We start from the raw sequence: 16,708 nt of genomic DNA, 5'->3' as shown, positions 1-16,708 counted from the left end.
ATGACGTGGTCAGAAAGTCCGAGTGAAGCGCGGGGCACCGCGCGATAGGCCCCGCTGATCGTGCTGTAACAGTGGTCTAATGTCCTCTCCTCTCTGGTCGGGCATTTAATATACTGCTTGTATTTGGGAAGCTCATGGCTCAGATTGGCTTTGTTAAAGTCCCCAAGAACAATGATGAGAGAGTCCGGGAATGTCCGCTCCATGTGGAGAATCTGCTCCGCGAGTGCGCACTGAGCTGCCTGCGCATCTGCGTCTGGCGGGATGTAAACAGCGGCCAGGATGAATGAAGCAAACTCCCGCGGAGAATAAAACGGTTTGCAGTGGATAAAAAGATATTCCAGAGAGGAAGAGCAGTGCTGAGCAATCACTGTCACATCTGTGCACCAGCCACTATTGATGTAGAACCAGAGACCTCCACCTTTGGACTTACCGGAGAGAGCGGCCTGCCGGTCCGCGCGCAGCAGATGGAAGCCCTCCAGCTTGAGCGCGCAGTCTGGGATGTTCTCACTGAGCCACGACTCCGTAAAACATAAGACACAGGAGGAGGCAAAGTCTCTGTTCATGCTTCTCATCAGGGCCAGTTCGTCAATCTTATTCCCGAGTGAGCGTACATTAGAATGGAAGGTCCCAGGAAGAGCAGTACGCAGTCCGCGTCTCCTCAAACGCACGAGTGCGCCGGCTCGCTTCCCTCTCTTTCGGCGTCTCGCTTTTCCTGGTCAGAGTCAGCAGTAAATCTGCCGCAGATGCGACAAATATTGGAAATAAATCCACAGGCGTTGTAGTCCTGTAGTTAAGGAGCTCTTCTCTGGTGTAAGAGTATCCAGAGGAGTGCCCAAACACAGAAGAAATGCACAAAAGCAAAACAAAAGTAATGCACTGAAGCACCAGGGCATCCATACGCGGCGCCATCTTGGTTAATGTAGTTCAGCTACAATTTATGATCATCCCAGCAAAATACACTCCTAGACATAGAATACAGAGTTCTTTCATTAGTGAATTCTGAAACAAACCACCTGGCCTTTAACAAACCCTTTTCTAAGAGATAAAGAAGGGAGGATGGGAGTAAGGAAGTGATCTCTGTGGTATTTTCGACCTTGAGGTACCAGCCTGTGATTCTTACACTTTAATTCTTGGGTCACAGAGAAAGAGAAAAACAACTAGTAAATGGGCCTTATTGAGTAACAGTTTTCCTGTATAATATCACTATAAAACAATATCCTGTAAATGCTACCATGGTATCAAAATATCACAACAGTTCTCTCCTTTTATCATAAAATGATAACATAGTATAAAGACAGAATGTAATAACATAATCTAAAGACAAATCATAAACGTAAAACAAATCATAAATGTAACTGGTCCTTCGAGCAAGCTTAATATCAAAAATTCTGAGAGCGTATACATGGTATCACACAACAGACAATAATCATCAAAAACAAAATAATACATGCTGCAACGGTTACAAAGGCTACAATTAGTTCCTTCCATTTTCCAAACGTGTCCTGTAGCCACTTGTCTAGCCACTGACCGTGACCTGCATTGGCTCTTAGTTCTATCTGCAATGCTTCAAGTCTATTCATAGCTTGTGTGAATGAACCGTTAGGGGCAGTATTATTGGGAATAAAAGTACAGCATAAATCTCTAAACATCGCGCAAACACCTCCCTTCTCAGCTAACAGCATGTCTAAGGCCATTCTATTTTGCATGGTCATTAAAGAGGTAGCAGACATCTGTTCTCCTAGGGCTTTAAGGGCCGTATTGGTCAGATTGGTATGTCTTTGCTGATGGTAATAAACATAATTGATCCAGGCTACATTTTTGTTTACCTGTATCCATGGTAGTATTGAGGCAAACCCTGCTGATATTTCTCCTTGTGCCTTTAATTCCTTTGGTATCCCGCGTGGAACTCCTATAGCATCTATGTAAACGTTATGTGAGTAAGCGGAGCGTTTTGTACGTCTGCTGGATACAGGCAGATCAGAGGTTTGTTGTATTAGTAGTTCTTGGGCTAAAGTTACTAGACCACAGGTACCGGTCCAATTAACAGGTAAGGCTAATCTGAGAGTATTATTGCACAACCAATAACCGTTAGGGATTGCTCTAGTTAGGCGCGTGACCATGTGTGATTTAACTAACTCCCCCCAGTCAGTATCATTTAATACACCCTCTGGGGGAACAATGATCGATTCTCCGCTCGAACTTGAACTGTGTGTGTGTTCCTCCAGATATGGTAAAACTTCAGCCACAGAGACAGCTAGCCATGTCTCATTACAGCGTGCACCTGGGGAGTCAGAGAAGAATGTATAGTTATCCTTTGTATAATCTATGTGGGTGTCTGGGCCAGTTAACTTTAGTCTGCGCAGACATATCATACTAGTATTAAAATGGAAAGGGATCTGTCCTAGGGGTAGTGAGGGCTTTAACCTATTCTTGGGGCGTTTCATTGGGGCGCAGGTCCCTGCGGTGTCATTAGATAACTTCAATAATTCGCCTAATGGAGTCTCAGGGTTAGTTGGTGTGTGTGTGTGTGTGTGTGTGTGGGTCTCTAAGTAGGCAGTCGAGAGGGCTCAGAGTCAACTGTAAAGTGTCTTTAAGGAGAGCATTATCTCCGCCGATTTTCTCTAGTCCCTCAGTGAGGGGGAAACCGGATATGGGGTATCCTACTATAACCTGTTCTGGATTACCCTTTGAACAGACATAACAGTTACTGTTTCCTAAATCACGAGCAGCTGTTCTAGCATTTTCATACCAGGAGTTAACTCCTGCTCTAGGGGGTGCATAAAATGGTTTATTAGTGGCGTCTATGTTGCCATTTACTGATTGTGAGGAGCGTATTAAGTAGGTGTCTCGCAAAATAGAGCATGAGGTATTGTCAGCAAAATATGACCTGCAGAAATGTGTACATGGTTGCAGTCTACAATACAAAATAGCAAAGAAAAATCCTAAGGTTAATGCGATAGATATGATAAATAACCTAAATATATAAGAAAAACAGTTCTTCAGTTGTCTCCTGGCCTGGTCCCAGGTTCGAGAGACATAGAATAAACGTCGTATGATGACAATGGGCATTTCATTTTCTCCATTATCAGGATGGAATGAGTCTATCTTTATCAAGTTAGACATCATGTGGTACTCTCGGCTTTCTGTTCCTACTGGATGTTCGAGTACCTTGTTGTTGTTCAGGTAAAGCATCAAAGAGCTCTCTGAGTCTTGGCTCTTTCAGGCGTTGTGTGTTAATCAGTGATTGCGTGTGTGTAGGTGTATTGGATCTGGGCGCTGGCTCACCTGAGTCGTCATCTACCTGTGTGTGTTTATTTGTTCTGGTTCCCGGCGCTGGCTCGCCTGAGTCGTCATCTACTTGATCCGACACCTGAGGTGGTCTGGTTGGGCTGGTCTTAACCCTGCTGGCATGAATCCACTGAGGTTGTCCGTCTGTGAGGATGCTGGTTCTCGTCACTGCAAGCACAGTCTGGGGGCTGGAAAACGCGGCCTCCCCGAGTGTCCTTGGTTTTAGCGACTTCACCAACACCGCGTCTCCTGGTCTCCACTGGTGAGTTGGAACTGTGGAGGGGAGAGGCTGAGAGAGACAAACTTTCTGATAGTTATTATTCAGTGTTTCTACCAGGTTGTGAACATAGTAACAATGCAGTGTCTATGTCCCCTTCCAATAGCGGTGCCCCTCTGGAGGCTGACCATGGTGTTGGAAATGGTCTTCCCATGATTATTTCAAATGGAGATAATTTGGTTGCTGCGGATGGAGTCATAATGTATGAAATGGAAAATCTGGTTGTGATAAATGCTGATGTTTTGCTTTTGGTCTCCCTACATTAGTTCGTGCACTTGTTAGACAGGTTGCTAATATGCTTTTTACTGCATGTGATGTTTTCTCAATTACAAATCTTGATTTTATTGCCCCCATTACCCCTCTTTGTCCGACATGACTCACACCGTGAAAATGTCGGACAAGGACTGGCAGCAGGGAAGATGGGAGGGCAATCAAACCCTCAAGATTTTTGTATAGGCCATCTCTGTCATCTAAGGTACAGTCATTATCCTCCCAATAGGTGTAATCAGATGCAGAGGCCTGCTCTTGTATAAATTTTAAATCAACATTTGTTTCTAAATAGTCTGAGAGTGTAACAAGTGGCAGCTGTAGGGGCACAGATAATACTTCCTGTGGAGGTGGGAGCTGTGACGCAGCTGCAGCCTTGGCAGTCACGTCTGCAAGAGCATTACCTGCTGCTTCGTCTGTGTCAGCTGTACTGTGTCCTTTCGTTTTAACGACTGCAACGGCCGATGGTAGCTGTATAGCCTGCAAAAGTCTTTGAACAAGATCAGAATTAGCGATCGGTTTTCCGTCAGCCGATCTAAATCCTCTTTGTCTCCACAATGTGCCAAAGTCATGTACGACGCCAAACGCATAACGGCTGTCCGTGTAAATTGTCACACGCTTATCCACATGTAGCTCACAGGCGCGTATTAAAGCCATGAGCTCTGCTTTTTGTGCTGAGTGAAATGGTAATGAGTGAGCCTCTAGTATGATGTCAGGCAATGTCACCACTGAATAGCCACAAAGAAATGAGTTATCATTCGGCCTTGAACAGGACCCTGTCCACATAAACCGTGGCTGAGTCTGAGATTGGTGTTTGCTCTAAATCTGGACGTGGTGCTGTGGATTCCTGTATACGTGTCATGCAGTCATGAACGTCAAGCCCGTCTGAGCCATCCTGTCGGTCAGAGGAACACAGCATACGGATCAATAAATGTGCTGGCGAATTGGGTGTGCTGCTCGCTTTTATAGTGAGATTTGCTGTGGAGGTCAGTGTAGCTTCATAACCTGAGCGACGTTGTGCGGTCATATGTTGTGTAGTTATGTTTGCTAGAATGGTCGTGACCTGGTGATTGGTGTGTAGAATAGTGTCATGCGAGAGTGTGAGCTTCTCGCAGTCCCTTATCATGATAGAGCAAGCTGCTACTGCCCTCAGGCAGGCCAGCATCCCCTGAACAACCACAGGCAGCACCTTTGAATAGAAGGCTACTGGACGGTAGCCACTGCCATGCTCTTGGGTCAGTACACCTGTACAGGTTGTGCCGTTCTCTGTGACGTACAGATGGAATGGTAAGTGGTAGTCAGGCAGACCCAAACAAGGGGCGGAAGTCAGCGCTCCCTTTAATGCATTGAAAGAGGCAGTCATTTCTGTGGACCACAGTATTCGAGGAGGCTTGTCTTTTTTACAACAGTCACGCAGAATGTGGTCATGAAAAGAACAGTCTGGTATCCACTGTCTGCAATAGTTCACCATGCCTAGGAAGGACAACATTTCCTTCTGTGTAGTGGGCCGAGGGACGGAGGTCACAGCTTTGACCCTGTCTGCAGTCATGGAACGTTTTCCGTGAGACAGTGTGAATCCCAAATATTGAACAGAAGTCTGACAGTACTGCATTTTCTTTGCCGATGCTTTGTGGCCAGTCTGTTGGAGGTGCTGGAGAAGCATGTGTGTAGCAGTTTGACATAGTTCCTCACTCGGAGCACAGAGGAGGAGGTCATCCACGTACAGCCCTCCGGAGGAGTGAAGCTATCCAGGGTAGCACGGACCACCATTGAGAAAGCAGCAGGGCTATCTACCATGCCTTGGGGCAGACGAGTCCAGGTGTACTGCTTATTTCTATGTGTAAATGCAAATATCGGCTGTGTGTCTTCATGCACAGGCACTGAGAAAAAAAGCGGAGCACAGGTCCACCACGGTAAAATGTGTAGCTGTGGATGGAATGGATGTCAATATGCTGGGAACGTCTGGGACGAGAGGTGGCAGAGGCATAATGACTGCATTAATTTGCCTTAAGTCTTGTGTGAAACGCCATACGCCAGGTTTGTTAGGCTTTGGCACAGGATTGACAGGAGTGTTATATGGAGATACTGTGGGCTTTATTACTCCTGTAGTCAATAAATCTCCTATGATGACATCTAGGGCTGCGGCTTTTTCGGCGGAAATGGGATATTGCTTGACATATACTGGCTTGTTGTGTTTCAGCTGTGCGTGATAAGGTGTACAGTCAATAAATCCTACATCATTCTCACCTTTTGACCATAATGTCATATTCTAGTATTCAGCTGGCAACGTAACTGCAGAAATAGTACAGTGGATAGGGTAGGTTAGATCTATGTGTCGACATGGTGTAGTTATGTCATAACCTATGTCTGAGTTATATGACAAAACCACTGTTTGACCTTCACTGGTGTGAGCAGTTATCATGTTGTTGAACAGTATGAGAGAGACAAAAGTGTGGCTCCCAGTCATGGGATTACCTGGTAGTGGCGTCTGTACACGTGTTTGGCACTTGTGTGTGACATGGAGTACCGGACAAAAAGATGTTGAGTTCATTCTCTGCTGAGGCGTCCAGCTGACACAGAGGCTGTTCCTTCTCCATGATGTCGGTGCATAGGGCAGAAAAAACATAAGCTGTTATCAGTGTCAGCAAACATTTCACCCTTTGTGTTAAATGAAATACACAAATTCATTTTTGCTCTGGGTGTCTGCGGCTGCTGGAAAACGGAGCTAAATTTGTTGTTGCCAGTTACCTTGACTGGAAGAGCTCTGCTGCCGCCTAGTGGCAGGAGCTTGTCCTGCATTTTGTGGTTGAGGCGCGCGTGCTCTATTGGAAGCTGCAAATTTGCATTCCCTAAACCAATGTCCTATCTTTCCACAGCAAAAACACACATCTCTACTCTTATCTTTCCGTCCTCTGAAACCTCCCTGCTGTGCTGGGGCAGGTGGTACTCTTGCATACATTAGTTTCTCACTTTATTCTGGATCTGCAACATCAAAATTCAGCATCATTTTAACATAGACTTTATATTTTATTTTTTTCGGTTTTACAGTTAATTTAGATTTTTTCTCTGACCTGTCTGAGGTCTTTGAATTATTCTGACCCATGTTCAGTGACTTCCAGAGGGGTTTACACGCTTGAAGGATTTATGTTAGTATTTTTGCTGTGGCACAGCTGAGGTTACTTTCAATTTATTGCTAGCAATTTTATCTTTTCTTTTGTTTTTGGTGAGCAACTTCTCACTTAACGAGCAACTTCTCGCAAAACAACAGGCAACTTCCTGTGTCTCTCTGCTTTTAATTTACTTTATTCGGGGACTAAGGAAGATTCGTCAGTGTATCCCATTTATCTGGGCCACTAAGGAAAGCTTCGTCAGCATATTCCGTTTCTTTGTTCGGGGACTAAGGAAGATTCGTCAGTGTATCCCATTTATCTGGGCCACTAAGGAAAACTTCGTCAGCATATCCCGTTTCTTTGTGGGTCACTGAGAAAGGTATAATACAGTCTTATAAAAATAGAAAAGACACGTATTTACCTTTGTCAGCGGATCCCACTTCTGACACCAAGTTGAAAGAAATCTCCGTCCCGGGTCATCCGTGGATCGGGTTTTCCTCCGAGGCGTGGGCACCTATAAGCAGAGTTTTGTCTTTACCCTATAAGATTCAAAATTATTCAAAGTAACACTCAGGTATGCCGTTCAGCAGGTTAGTTACGACGTCGGGAGTAGCTTGGGAGAACAAGGAAACACAGACTGCTTCAGGTTGCCTTCCCAAACCAACTCAAAGGTTTATTCATCATACAACAGTTTATATAGAGGAAAAAGGTTCGTGTGTCAGCAGATTCAGTTCAAACCGGTACAGACCAAATAAGGAAGCGTCTTCCTGCCCTCTGAGCAAAGAAGTATCCTTTGTATAGTTTATCAGTTCAGCTACAATTTATGATCATCCCAGCAAAATACACTCCTAGACATAGAATACAGAGTTCTTTCATTAGTGAATTCTGAAACAAACCACCTGGCCTTTAACAAACCCTTTTCTAAGAGATAAAGAAGGGAGGATGGGAGTAAGGAAGTGATCTCTGTGGTATTTTCGACCTTGAGGTACCAGCCTGTGATTCTTACACATTAATTCTTGGGTCACAGAGAAAGAGAAAAACAACTAGTAAATGGGCCTTATTGAGTAACAGTTTTCCTGTATAATATCACTATAAAACAATATCCTGTAAATGCTACCATGGTATCAAAATATCACAACAGAACATAATGTATTATATGCAGCACTTACGCACAACCATACCGGAAAATCAATGCGCAATTACTTGGCTCTAATATTAGAGCCAAATAATTGCGCATTGATTTTTCCGGTGAGCATGTAAAGTAAAGTCACGTGGGCATGCTGTGTGAGCAATCGAACTGAGTCTAAAGTTTTCGTGTGCGAACTGAAGCGGGTGCTTTCCAATCATCAAAAGTAACAAAGTCATTGAACACATTTATACAGTTACCTTTACGTTTACCAATCATATATCACAGAGTTACTTTTTTTTTTAGTACTATGCAAAAAAGCAACCACAGAGCGACGGTCTGGGTCAATGGTGGCCGAGGCGACGGCAAGGAACCCTCAACGCGTTAGGCTAGCTTTGTAACGGAATATAACAAAAGTATGAAACGAAAATGTGTTCTTTGTTGCTGGACTGTGTTCGCAGTGCAATTTATTTGTTGCCGGACTATAAGATGAAAGTAGACACAATTCCGGGCTTACACATTTTGTCCGAAACTGTATATTAACGAGTTGTTTTTTTTTTTTGTTTTTTTTTTTTTACTGTACTGGAAATAACGAATAGAAGAATTCATTCTTACCTTATACTAATCGTGGTGCAGGCCAGTGCAGTGCATGAACTTGTATGCCTTCTCCGTGAATTCCGCTGAGAGTAAATGTAATGTTCCGCTCTACTGTACAAGACAAATAGTTATGTCTATAACTTCTGTTCTCTGAAGGAGAGGAACGAGGTACAACACATAAGTATGGGATATCACGCCCTCGCGTGTCCTGGCTGAAGAAACCTTTATTCACGCCTTTAAGGCAGATGACGTGTGATGACACGTGCACGGCCCCGCCTGCACATATAGCCGCTGTCATCACAGTCATCCCTCAGTTCGATAGCCGCTCTTCACCGAGCCAAACTGCTCAGTGGGGCCACCTTGTGTTGTACCTCGTTCCTCTCCTTCAGGGAACAGAAGTTATAGACATAACTATTCGTTCTCTTTCAGTCGATTCACTCGGTACAACACATAAGTATGGGACATATATACACGCCCCATGTGGTATATTGTAATAAGCAGCAGCTATTACTACCTCCCACCAGTAGGTGGTACTGTGGTATTGTATGTGATTGAAAGGGAGCTGAGTAAAAAGACCCGACCTCCACCATAGCCTCGTCTCAGTCCTCTGTGCTTGATCTAAAGTTGACTTTGACCGCAACCCACGTTAAACCAGCAGTTGGAACAACGCTGCATAAAGTTACAACATGGTGTCAGAAGTTGGCGAGACCGTGTGAACAGGGACCGCGACGTGAGTAAGCTAGCCGTAGATTAGCTAACGGTAGACGTTGCTAATGGCATGGAGCAATTCAGGCCACCATCGCCGCTACTGCTCACCAGCAATTTATCTGAGACCTGGCGCAGGTGGGAACAAAGATTCAGACTATATATGACTGCTACGGGTGCGCTGGAGAAAGATGAAAAGGTTAAAACAGCCATTCTTCTCCACACTATCGGCGAGGAGGCACTTGAAGTGTACAACACACTCACAGTAACCCCGGCCGGAGACGCGCTAGCAATGGAGGACATTCTGAAAGCGTTTAAGGACTACTGTAGTCCACAAAAGAACATTGTTTTTGAGCGCCATAAGTTCTGGTCATACCCAATGTCAACAGGTGTAACAGTGGACAGATATATCACAGAACTCCGTCAGAAAAGTAAAAGTTGTGAGTTTGGGGTCAATGAGGACGACATGATCAGGGACAAATTGGTGTTCAGCATAAATGACACAAGATTAAAAGAGAGATTACTTCGTGACAACGACCTCACACTGCGCAAAACGATAGAAATATGCAGATCAGCAGAAGTGGCCAAGTCACAGATTCAGGCTATGCAGTCAACAACTGCAGCCCAAGATACGTCAGTGGACGCATTAAGAAAAATAACAGGACACATTAAATCAGGACACAGTAAAAACAAAACGAGCAACGACAAGCAAATGGTTTGTTACAAATGCGGCAACAAACACGCGCTCCGACAGTGTCCAGCCTCTGGGGCAACATGCCACAAGTGTGGGAAAAATAACCACTTCTCAAAAGTATGCAGAGCAGGCGCAGAGAAAAGTAGAAACTAGAAGAAAACAAAAACTATTAATAACATTGAGACTGATGGGGATTCACTGTACATTGGCGTGGTGTGCAGTGACAAGCACAAAACTGAAAGTTGGCATGAAAGTGTAACAATCGGAGACGTATCAGTCACCTTCAAGCTAGACACAGGTGCGGACGCAAATGTGCTCCCCAGATCAGTTTATAACAAGTTACCAGGGATGCCTCGGTTACAGCCCACAAAGACTGTACTCATAGCTTTTGGTGGAGCCCGCATACGTGCAGATGGTGTGGTGTCTCTTGAGTGTGAAGCACGGAAGCACAAGGCTGTGTTTGACTTTCTTGTATCAGGCCATGCAGATAAACCGATCCTAGGTGGACAAGCTTGTGAAGAGCTGCATCTGGTGAAACGAGTTGAGACCCTTGCCATAACATCCACTAAAACGAAACTAGCCAAACCACCTTCTACCAGGGAAGAGCTTGTGGAGATGTATGCTGATGTGTTCACAGGCTTAGGTGAGTTCCCTGGAGTTCACCACATACACACTGACCCAAACGCAACACCTGTGATTCATGCATGCAGGAACGTGCCTCTCTCCATAATGGACCCGCTGAAGAAGACGCTACAGGACTTACAAAACAGAGATGTCATAATACCTGTCAATGAGCCTACAGATTGGGTCAACAGTCTTGTCGCCACACAGAAGAAGAACGGAACACTAAGGGTGTGTTTGGACCCTTGTGATCTGAACCAAGCAGTTAAACCCCAGCACTACTCCATCCCCGCACACGAGGACGTTCGCAGCAAGCTAGCAGGAAAATCCATCTTCACCATATTGGATGAAAAAGATGGATACTGGCAGATCAAGCTGGACGAGCCGTCATCAAAGCTTTGTACCTTTAACACACCTTGGGGCCGGTATCGCTTCCTCCGGCTCCCATTCGGGATCAAATCCGCCAGCGAGGTTTTTTCAACAAAAGAATTGTGAGACTTTTGGCAACATTCCTGGTGTATTTATCATTGCGGATGATATGATAATTGCAGCTACATCAGAGCACGAACACGATGAAATCCTGCAGAAGGTCATGGAGAAAGCAAGAGCAGCTAACGTGAAGTTTAACAAGGACAAAATTCAGTTCAAAGTTGACACAGTGAAATACATGGGCCATATTATCACAGCAGCAGGGCAGAAAGCAGATGTTTCAAAGATCAAAGCTATTGTCGACATGCCGACTCCAGAAGACAAACAAAGCCTTCAGCGTCTGCTGGGAATGACGAAGTTTTTGGCACAGTACATTCAAAATGAAGCATCACTCACAGCACCTTTAAGACAGCTACTCAAAAAGGACACAGCGTGGCAGTGGCAGCCACACCACACAGCAGCGTTACAGATGCTCAAGGCGACGCTCACACAAGCACCAGTGTTGAGATTTTATGACCACAAGAAACCATTAACATTGCAGGCCGATTCTTCAAAAGATGGGCTGGGTGCATGCCTATTACAAGAAGGGCAACCTGTGTGCTATGCGTCACGAGCACTCACAGACACAGAAAAAAGGTATGCACAAATAGAAAAAGAGTTGTTAGCCATTGTGTTTGCCACTAAACGATTCCACCAGTATGTCTATGGAAGACCAGTGACCGTGCAGTCTGATCATAAACCCCTGGAGGCGATAATGCGTAAGCCGCTATGCAAGGCACCAGCAAGGTTACAAGGAATGCTGCTGCAACTACAGAGATATGATCTCACCGTCACATACACCCCCGGCAGAGATATGTTCATAGCCGATGCACTTTCACGTGCCACAACCACCAGTGACAATGAAAATGTGAGTGAAAACACAAATGATGAAAGAGTTGTGTATGCTCTGGAGGCCACAGCAGCATTGAGTGAGAAAACACTGAGTGACCTGAGAACGGCAGTTGCAGCAGACAGCGTGCTACTATGGGCTCAAAATGTGGTCATAAATATTTTGTACTTGTAAAAAAGATTTGTGTGTGCGTAAAAAAGATTTGTGTGTGGACTTGTAACTTGCAGGGTTTTTTTTTTCCAAGTACGGATTTTTGACCCTATTTTTCTTCCCTTCATCTGATTGGTCAATGTCATGTCAATCACAAATGTAACAATCCAATCAGAGAACAGATGGGTTTGGCTGTTGGAGGGGCGCTTTTTTTGAACTGCAGGTCCTTGAAGGGTGATACCGTTTGAAGCTGGAGGATCGCTATATAAATATCCGATAGCAGCTAGGTCCCCTAACTTTCAGTAGCTGTTGAAAGGATAAAGTTGTGGTATATCAGTGGTTAGAAATAACATTATTACTTTAGGATTAGTTTAACACAAAGTCAGGGCTGACCCAGGACCATTGCTGTGAGTCACAGTGCGCAGCATAAAAGTCCTTTCACATCGGATGCAGGATACGCTGCTAATGCTAACTAAAAGCAAAGGATCCAGAATTTGTTATGCTGGCTGCTGGGCTCTGTGGGCTTTTGCAGCAGCTCTACCTGTACTAGATGCACCTGCTCCTTGTCTTTTCTATCTCTGACTTTATGTCCTCTACAAGAGTTTGTTTTTTTTGCTAGTCCTTCAAATGTTCAATAAAAACATGTATGCTAATTCATAACGAAGAAAGCTTTGTAATGAAGACTGTCATTTCCAAAACACTGCCCGCCCCCACCCCGCGGTCCGCAGCGCTGTTGAAAAGGCTGTGGAAGTCCCTGTATTAAACACGTAGACCTGTGACATTAAAATCACCAAACTCGGACGACCACAGACTGTTTTCCTTCATGGTGATGAAGGAAAACGCTGGGTTGGCATGTAAAAGGGCATTTATTCCCTTCAAAGACCTGCAGTTCAAAAAAAGCGCCCCTCGACAGCCAAACCCATCTGTTCTCTGATTGGATTGTTACATTTGTGATTGACATGACATTGACCAATCAGATGAAGGGAAGAAAAATAGGGTCAAAAATCCGTACTTGTAACTTGCAGGGTTTTTTTTTTCTAAGTCCACACACAAATCTTTTTTACACATACAAATCTTTTTTACGCACACACAAATCTTTTTTACAAGTACAAAATATTTATGACCACATTTTGAGCCCATATGCTACAAGCTGTGCGTGGAAGACACTTCAACGGATGGCCAGCTAAAAGGAAGAGTTTAGACAGAACACTCCACAGCTACTGGCCTATGAGACACAATATCAGTATCCACGATGACATTATTATGATAGGGGACAAGATTGTAATACCCCAAAGCTTCAGACAAGTGATCCTGGAGAAGTTGCATTTCGCTCACCAAGGTGTACAGCGCACAAAAGCCAGAGCAAGAAGAGTACTGTACTGGCCTGGCATGTCACACGATATAGAGACTATGCTTGAAAAGTGTGAACAATGCCATCAAATGCAGCCAAAGAACCAGGCTGAGCCGCTTATTCCACATCAGATTCCAGAGCTGCCATGGATGAAAATCGGAGCAGACATCTTCGAACTGAACGGTCAGCCATATCTTTTGTTAGTTGACTATTTATCCAAATACCCAGAAGTTCTTAACCTACCTGACAAAACGGCACACTCTGTGATTCAGAAGATGAAATCAGTCTTTGCAAGACACGGGATTCCCAAAGAGATAGTGAGCGATCATGTTCCATTTGCCAGCTACGAGATGAGATCGTTTGCAGCATCTTGGGAGATAAAGCTAACTTTTTCCAGTCCCGGTTTTCCTTCTTCAAATGGAATGGCGGAGCGAGCCATAAAGACTGTTAAACATGCACTTAAAAAAGCAATACGAACTGGAACAGATCCACATCTAGTGCTGTTATCTCTGAGGAACACTCCAGTCACAGGACTGAATGTGTCACCTGCACAAATGTTGATGGGAAGGGTTCTCCGCAACACGCTGCCATGCGCCAGTGCTGTGTTGAGACAGTCAACCCCACAGAACATTCACGATAAAGTGCGTGGACTGCAGTCAAAGCGGAAATACCACTTTGATCAGCATGCAAGACCACTGCCTGTTTTGACCTCAGGCGATACTGTGCACATGCAAACACGGCGCGGTTGGGAGCCAGCTGTTGTAGCTCATTGGCGAGAGGAACCACGCTCCTACACTGTGCAAACACCAGAGGGTGAGGTGCTCAGGAGGAACAGGAGACATCTGAGGAAAATACACCCAAGTCTGTTTAAGGACACATCCATGGACCCAGATGAACTGTCTGTTCACGCCCAAGAGCCAGTTGTGCCACCAGCAAGTGACACCCCACAACACTCTCGTCCTGCAAGTATGGACAATACACCCACATGCTACATACGCAGTGGCCGAGCAATAATACGCCCTGCCAGGTATAGAGACTAAGTGATTGGGAAACTTAAAGTCACTCTATCCTGTACCTGAGTTGTTCTGTACAAGTTAGATAACTGTCTTGTTGGAAAAGAGAGAAAATATGTCATGTTTCATATGTTCATTTTGACATGTCTCATCCAATTTGTCATGTGTTCATCTGTTTCAAAACACTGCACTGATATGTATTTGCATTGTTCAAGTGATAGGCAATCTAAGGTGTGCTTTACTTAATGTCTCAAGAATATAATATTGTTAATGTTCCTACGATTTAAAAGGTGCATTTATGTTACTACCTCTTAACTCCAATATTTTGTATCTTTATCTCGGAAAAGAGGGATGTGGTATATTGTAATAAGCAGCAGCTATTACTACCTCCCACCAGTAGGTGGTACTGTGGTATTGTATGTGATTGAAAGGGAGCTGAGTAAAAAGACCCGACCTCCACCATAGCCTCGTCTCAGTCCTCTGTGCTTGATCTAAAGTTGACTTTGACCGCAACCCACGTTAAACCAGCAGTTGGAACAACGCTGCATAAAGTTACAACACCCCACAGAGCAGCCCCCGAACCGGAATCGGACCACCACATCCTTAGTGAGTGGTAGACCCAGCAGAAAGGACAGCATGAGCCACCGAAGGGGCTGTAACGTCCAACCGATAAAACCGCATAAACGTGTGCGGTGATGCCCAACTAGCTGCTGCACAAATATCAGCTACAGGCACCCCTTTAAAAAGAGCCCATGAGGTTGCCATCCCCCTGGTGGAATGAGCTCTCACCCCGTGGGGCAAAGCAAGACCTCTGGTGCCGTATGCCAGTGAGATAGCTTCTATAATCCAGTGGGACAGCCTCTATTTGGACAGAGCTCTACCTCTATTTGGATTAGCGAAGCAGACAAACAGCTGGTCACATAAACGCACATTCTGAGTGCGCTCAATGTAGGTGGGTAGCACACGCACTGGACAAAGAGAATGCATCCTCCTCTGCTCCTCAGATGCAAAAGCTCAGCAACTCAAACTCCATTGAGCTATAAGACGCAGGCATGATCTTGGGGAAATAGGCAGCATTTGGACGCAATACGACCTTGTGGCCATCAGGAGAGAACTGTGTCCAGGAGGGATGCACAGACAGCGCATGAAGGTCACCCACTCGCTTTGCCAAAGCCACAGCGAGAAGTAATGCAGTCTTATATGAAAGAAATTTCATATCCAGACTCAATGGGTTCAAACGGGGGGCTACAAAGGGCCTCCAGCACCAAAGACAAGTCCAGTGTCCCTGCTTGGAACTTAAGCACGGGCCTCAGCTGTCGAACCCCTTTCAGAAAACATATGGCGAGGGGGATGTGCACCTGGTGTCACCCTGTCAAACCCAATATGACAAGCAGATATAGCTGCTAAATAAACCTTAATTGCCGAAAATGAAAGGCCCGGCCCCAGGTTCAGGTGGCCCGGGACATGGGTGGCTCTTAGAGACAGAAAATGAACACTGCACCATTGATTGATTGATTGATTGGTAATTTATTTCAACATGTGAACAATATACAGTGGGGCAAAAAAGTATTTAGTCAGCCACCGATTGTGCAAGTTCCCCCACTTAAAATGATGACAGAGGTCAGTAATTTGCACCAGAGGTACACTTCAACTGTGAGAGACAGAATGTGAAAAAAAAAATCCATGAATCCACATGGTAGGATTTGTAAAGAATTTATTCGTAAATTAGGGTGGAAAATAAGTATTTGGTCAATAACAAAAATACAACTCAATACTTCGTAACATAACCTTTGTTGGCAATAACAGAGGTCAAACGTTTACTATAGGTCTTTACCAGGTTTGCACACACAGTAGCTGGTATTTTGGCCCATTCCTCCATGCAGATCTTCTCGAGAGCAGTGATGTTTTGGGGCTGTCGCCGAGCAACACGGACTTTCAACTCCCGCCACAGATTTTCTATGGGGTTGAGGTCTGGAGACTGGCTAGGCCACTCCAGGACTTTCAAATGCTTCTTACGGAGCCACTCCTTTGTTGCCCGGGCGGTGTGTTTGGATCATTGTCATGTTGGAAGACCCAGCCTCGTTTCATCTTCAAAGTTCTCACTGATGGAAGGAGGTTTTGCTCAAAATCTCACGATACATGGCCCCATTCATTCTGTCCTTAACACGGATCAGTCGTCCTGTCCCCTTGG

The 16,708-nt window shown here is 45.0% G+C and overlaps 1 protein-coding gene across 2 annotated transcripts; it reads right to left on the bottom strand.

Moving 5' to 3' along the window:
• Positions 1-1,154: 1,154 nt before the first annotated feature.
• LOC120730347 (syncytin-2-like) lies at positions 1,155-4,603 on the bottom strand. 2 transcript variants are annotated; one of them, XM_040026702.1, is made up of 2 exons: positions 2,305-4,603; positions 1,155-2,241 (listed from the first exon to the last, which is right to left on the bottom strand). In XM_040026702.1, the coding sequence occupies exons 1-2, from the start codon at positions 2,442-2,444 to the stop codon at positions 1,380-1,382; spliced, it is 1,002 nt and encodes a 333-aa protein (XP_039882636.1). In that variant the 5' UTR covers positions 2,445-4,603; the 3' UTR covers positions 1,155-1,379. The 2 variants fall into 2 exon arrangements, with proteins under 2 accessions (XP_039882636.1, XP_039882632.1); XM_040026698.1 differs by having other exon boundaries at positions 1,155-3,577; positions 4,237-4,603.
• Between the last annotated feature and the right edge of the window lie 12,105 nt (positions 4,604-16,708).

Source organism: Simochromis diagramma, unplaced genomic scaffold (genome assembly GCF_900408965.1).
Source record: "Simochromis diagramma unplaced genomic scaffold, fSimDia1.1 OVJJ01000746.1, whole genome shotgun sequence".
NCBI lineage: Eukaryota > Metazoa > Chordata > Actinopteri > Cichliformes > Cichlidae > Simochromis > Simochromis diagramma.
The sequence above is the reverse complement of the archived record's forward strand: the minus strand, read 5'-3'. Positions and strand labels throughout refer to the sequence as shown.

Bases quoted from the DNA above. Each gene is read 5' to 3' on its own strand.
- LOC120730347 (XM_040026698.1), bottom strand. From the start codon at position 2,444: ATGAAACGCCCCAAGAATAGGTTAAAGCCCTCACTACCCCTAGGACAG.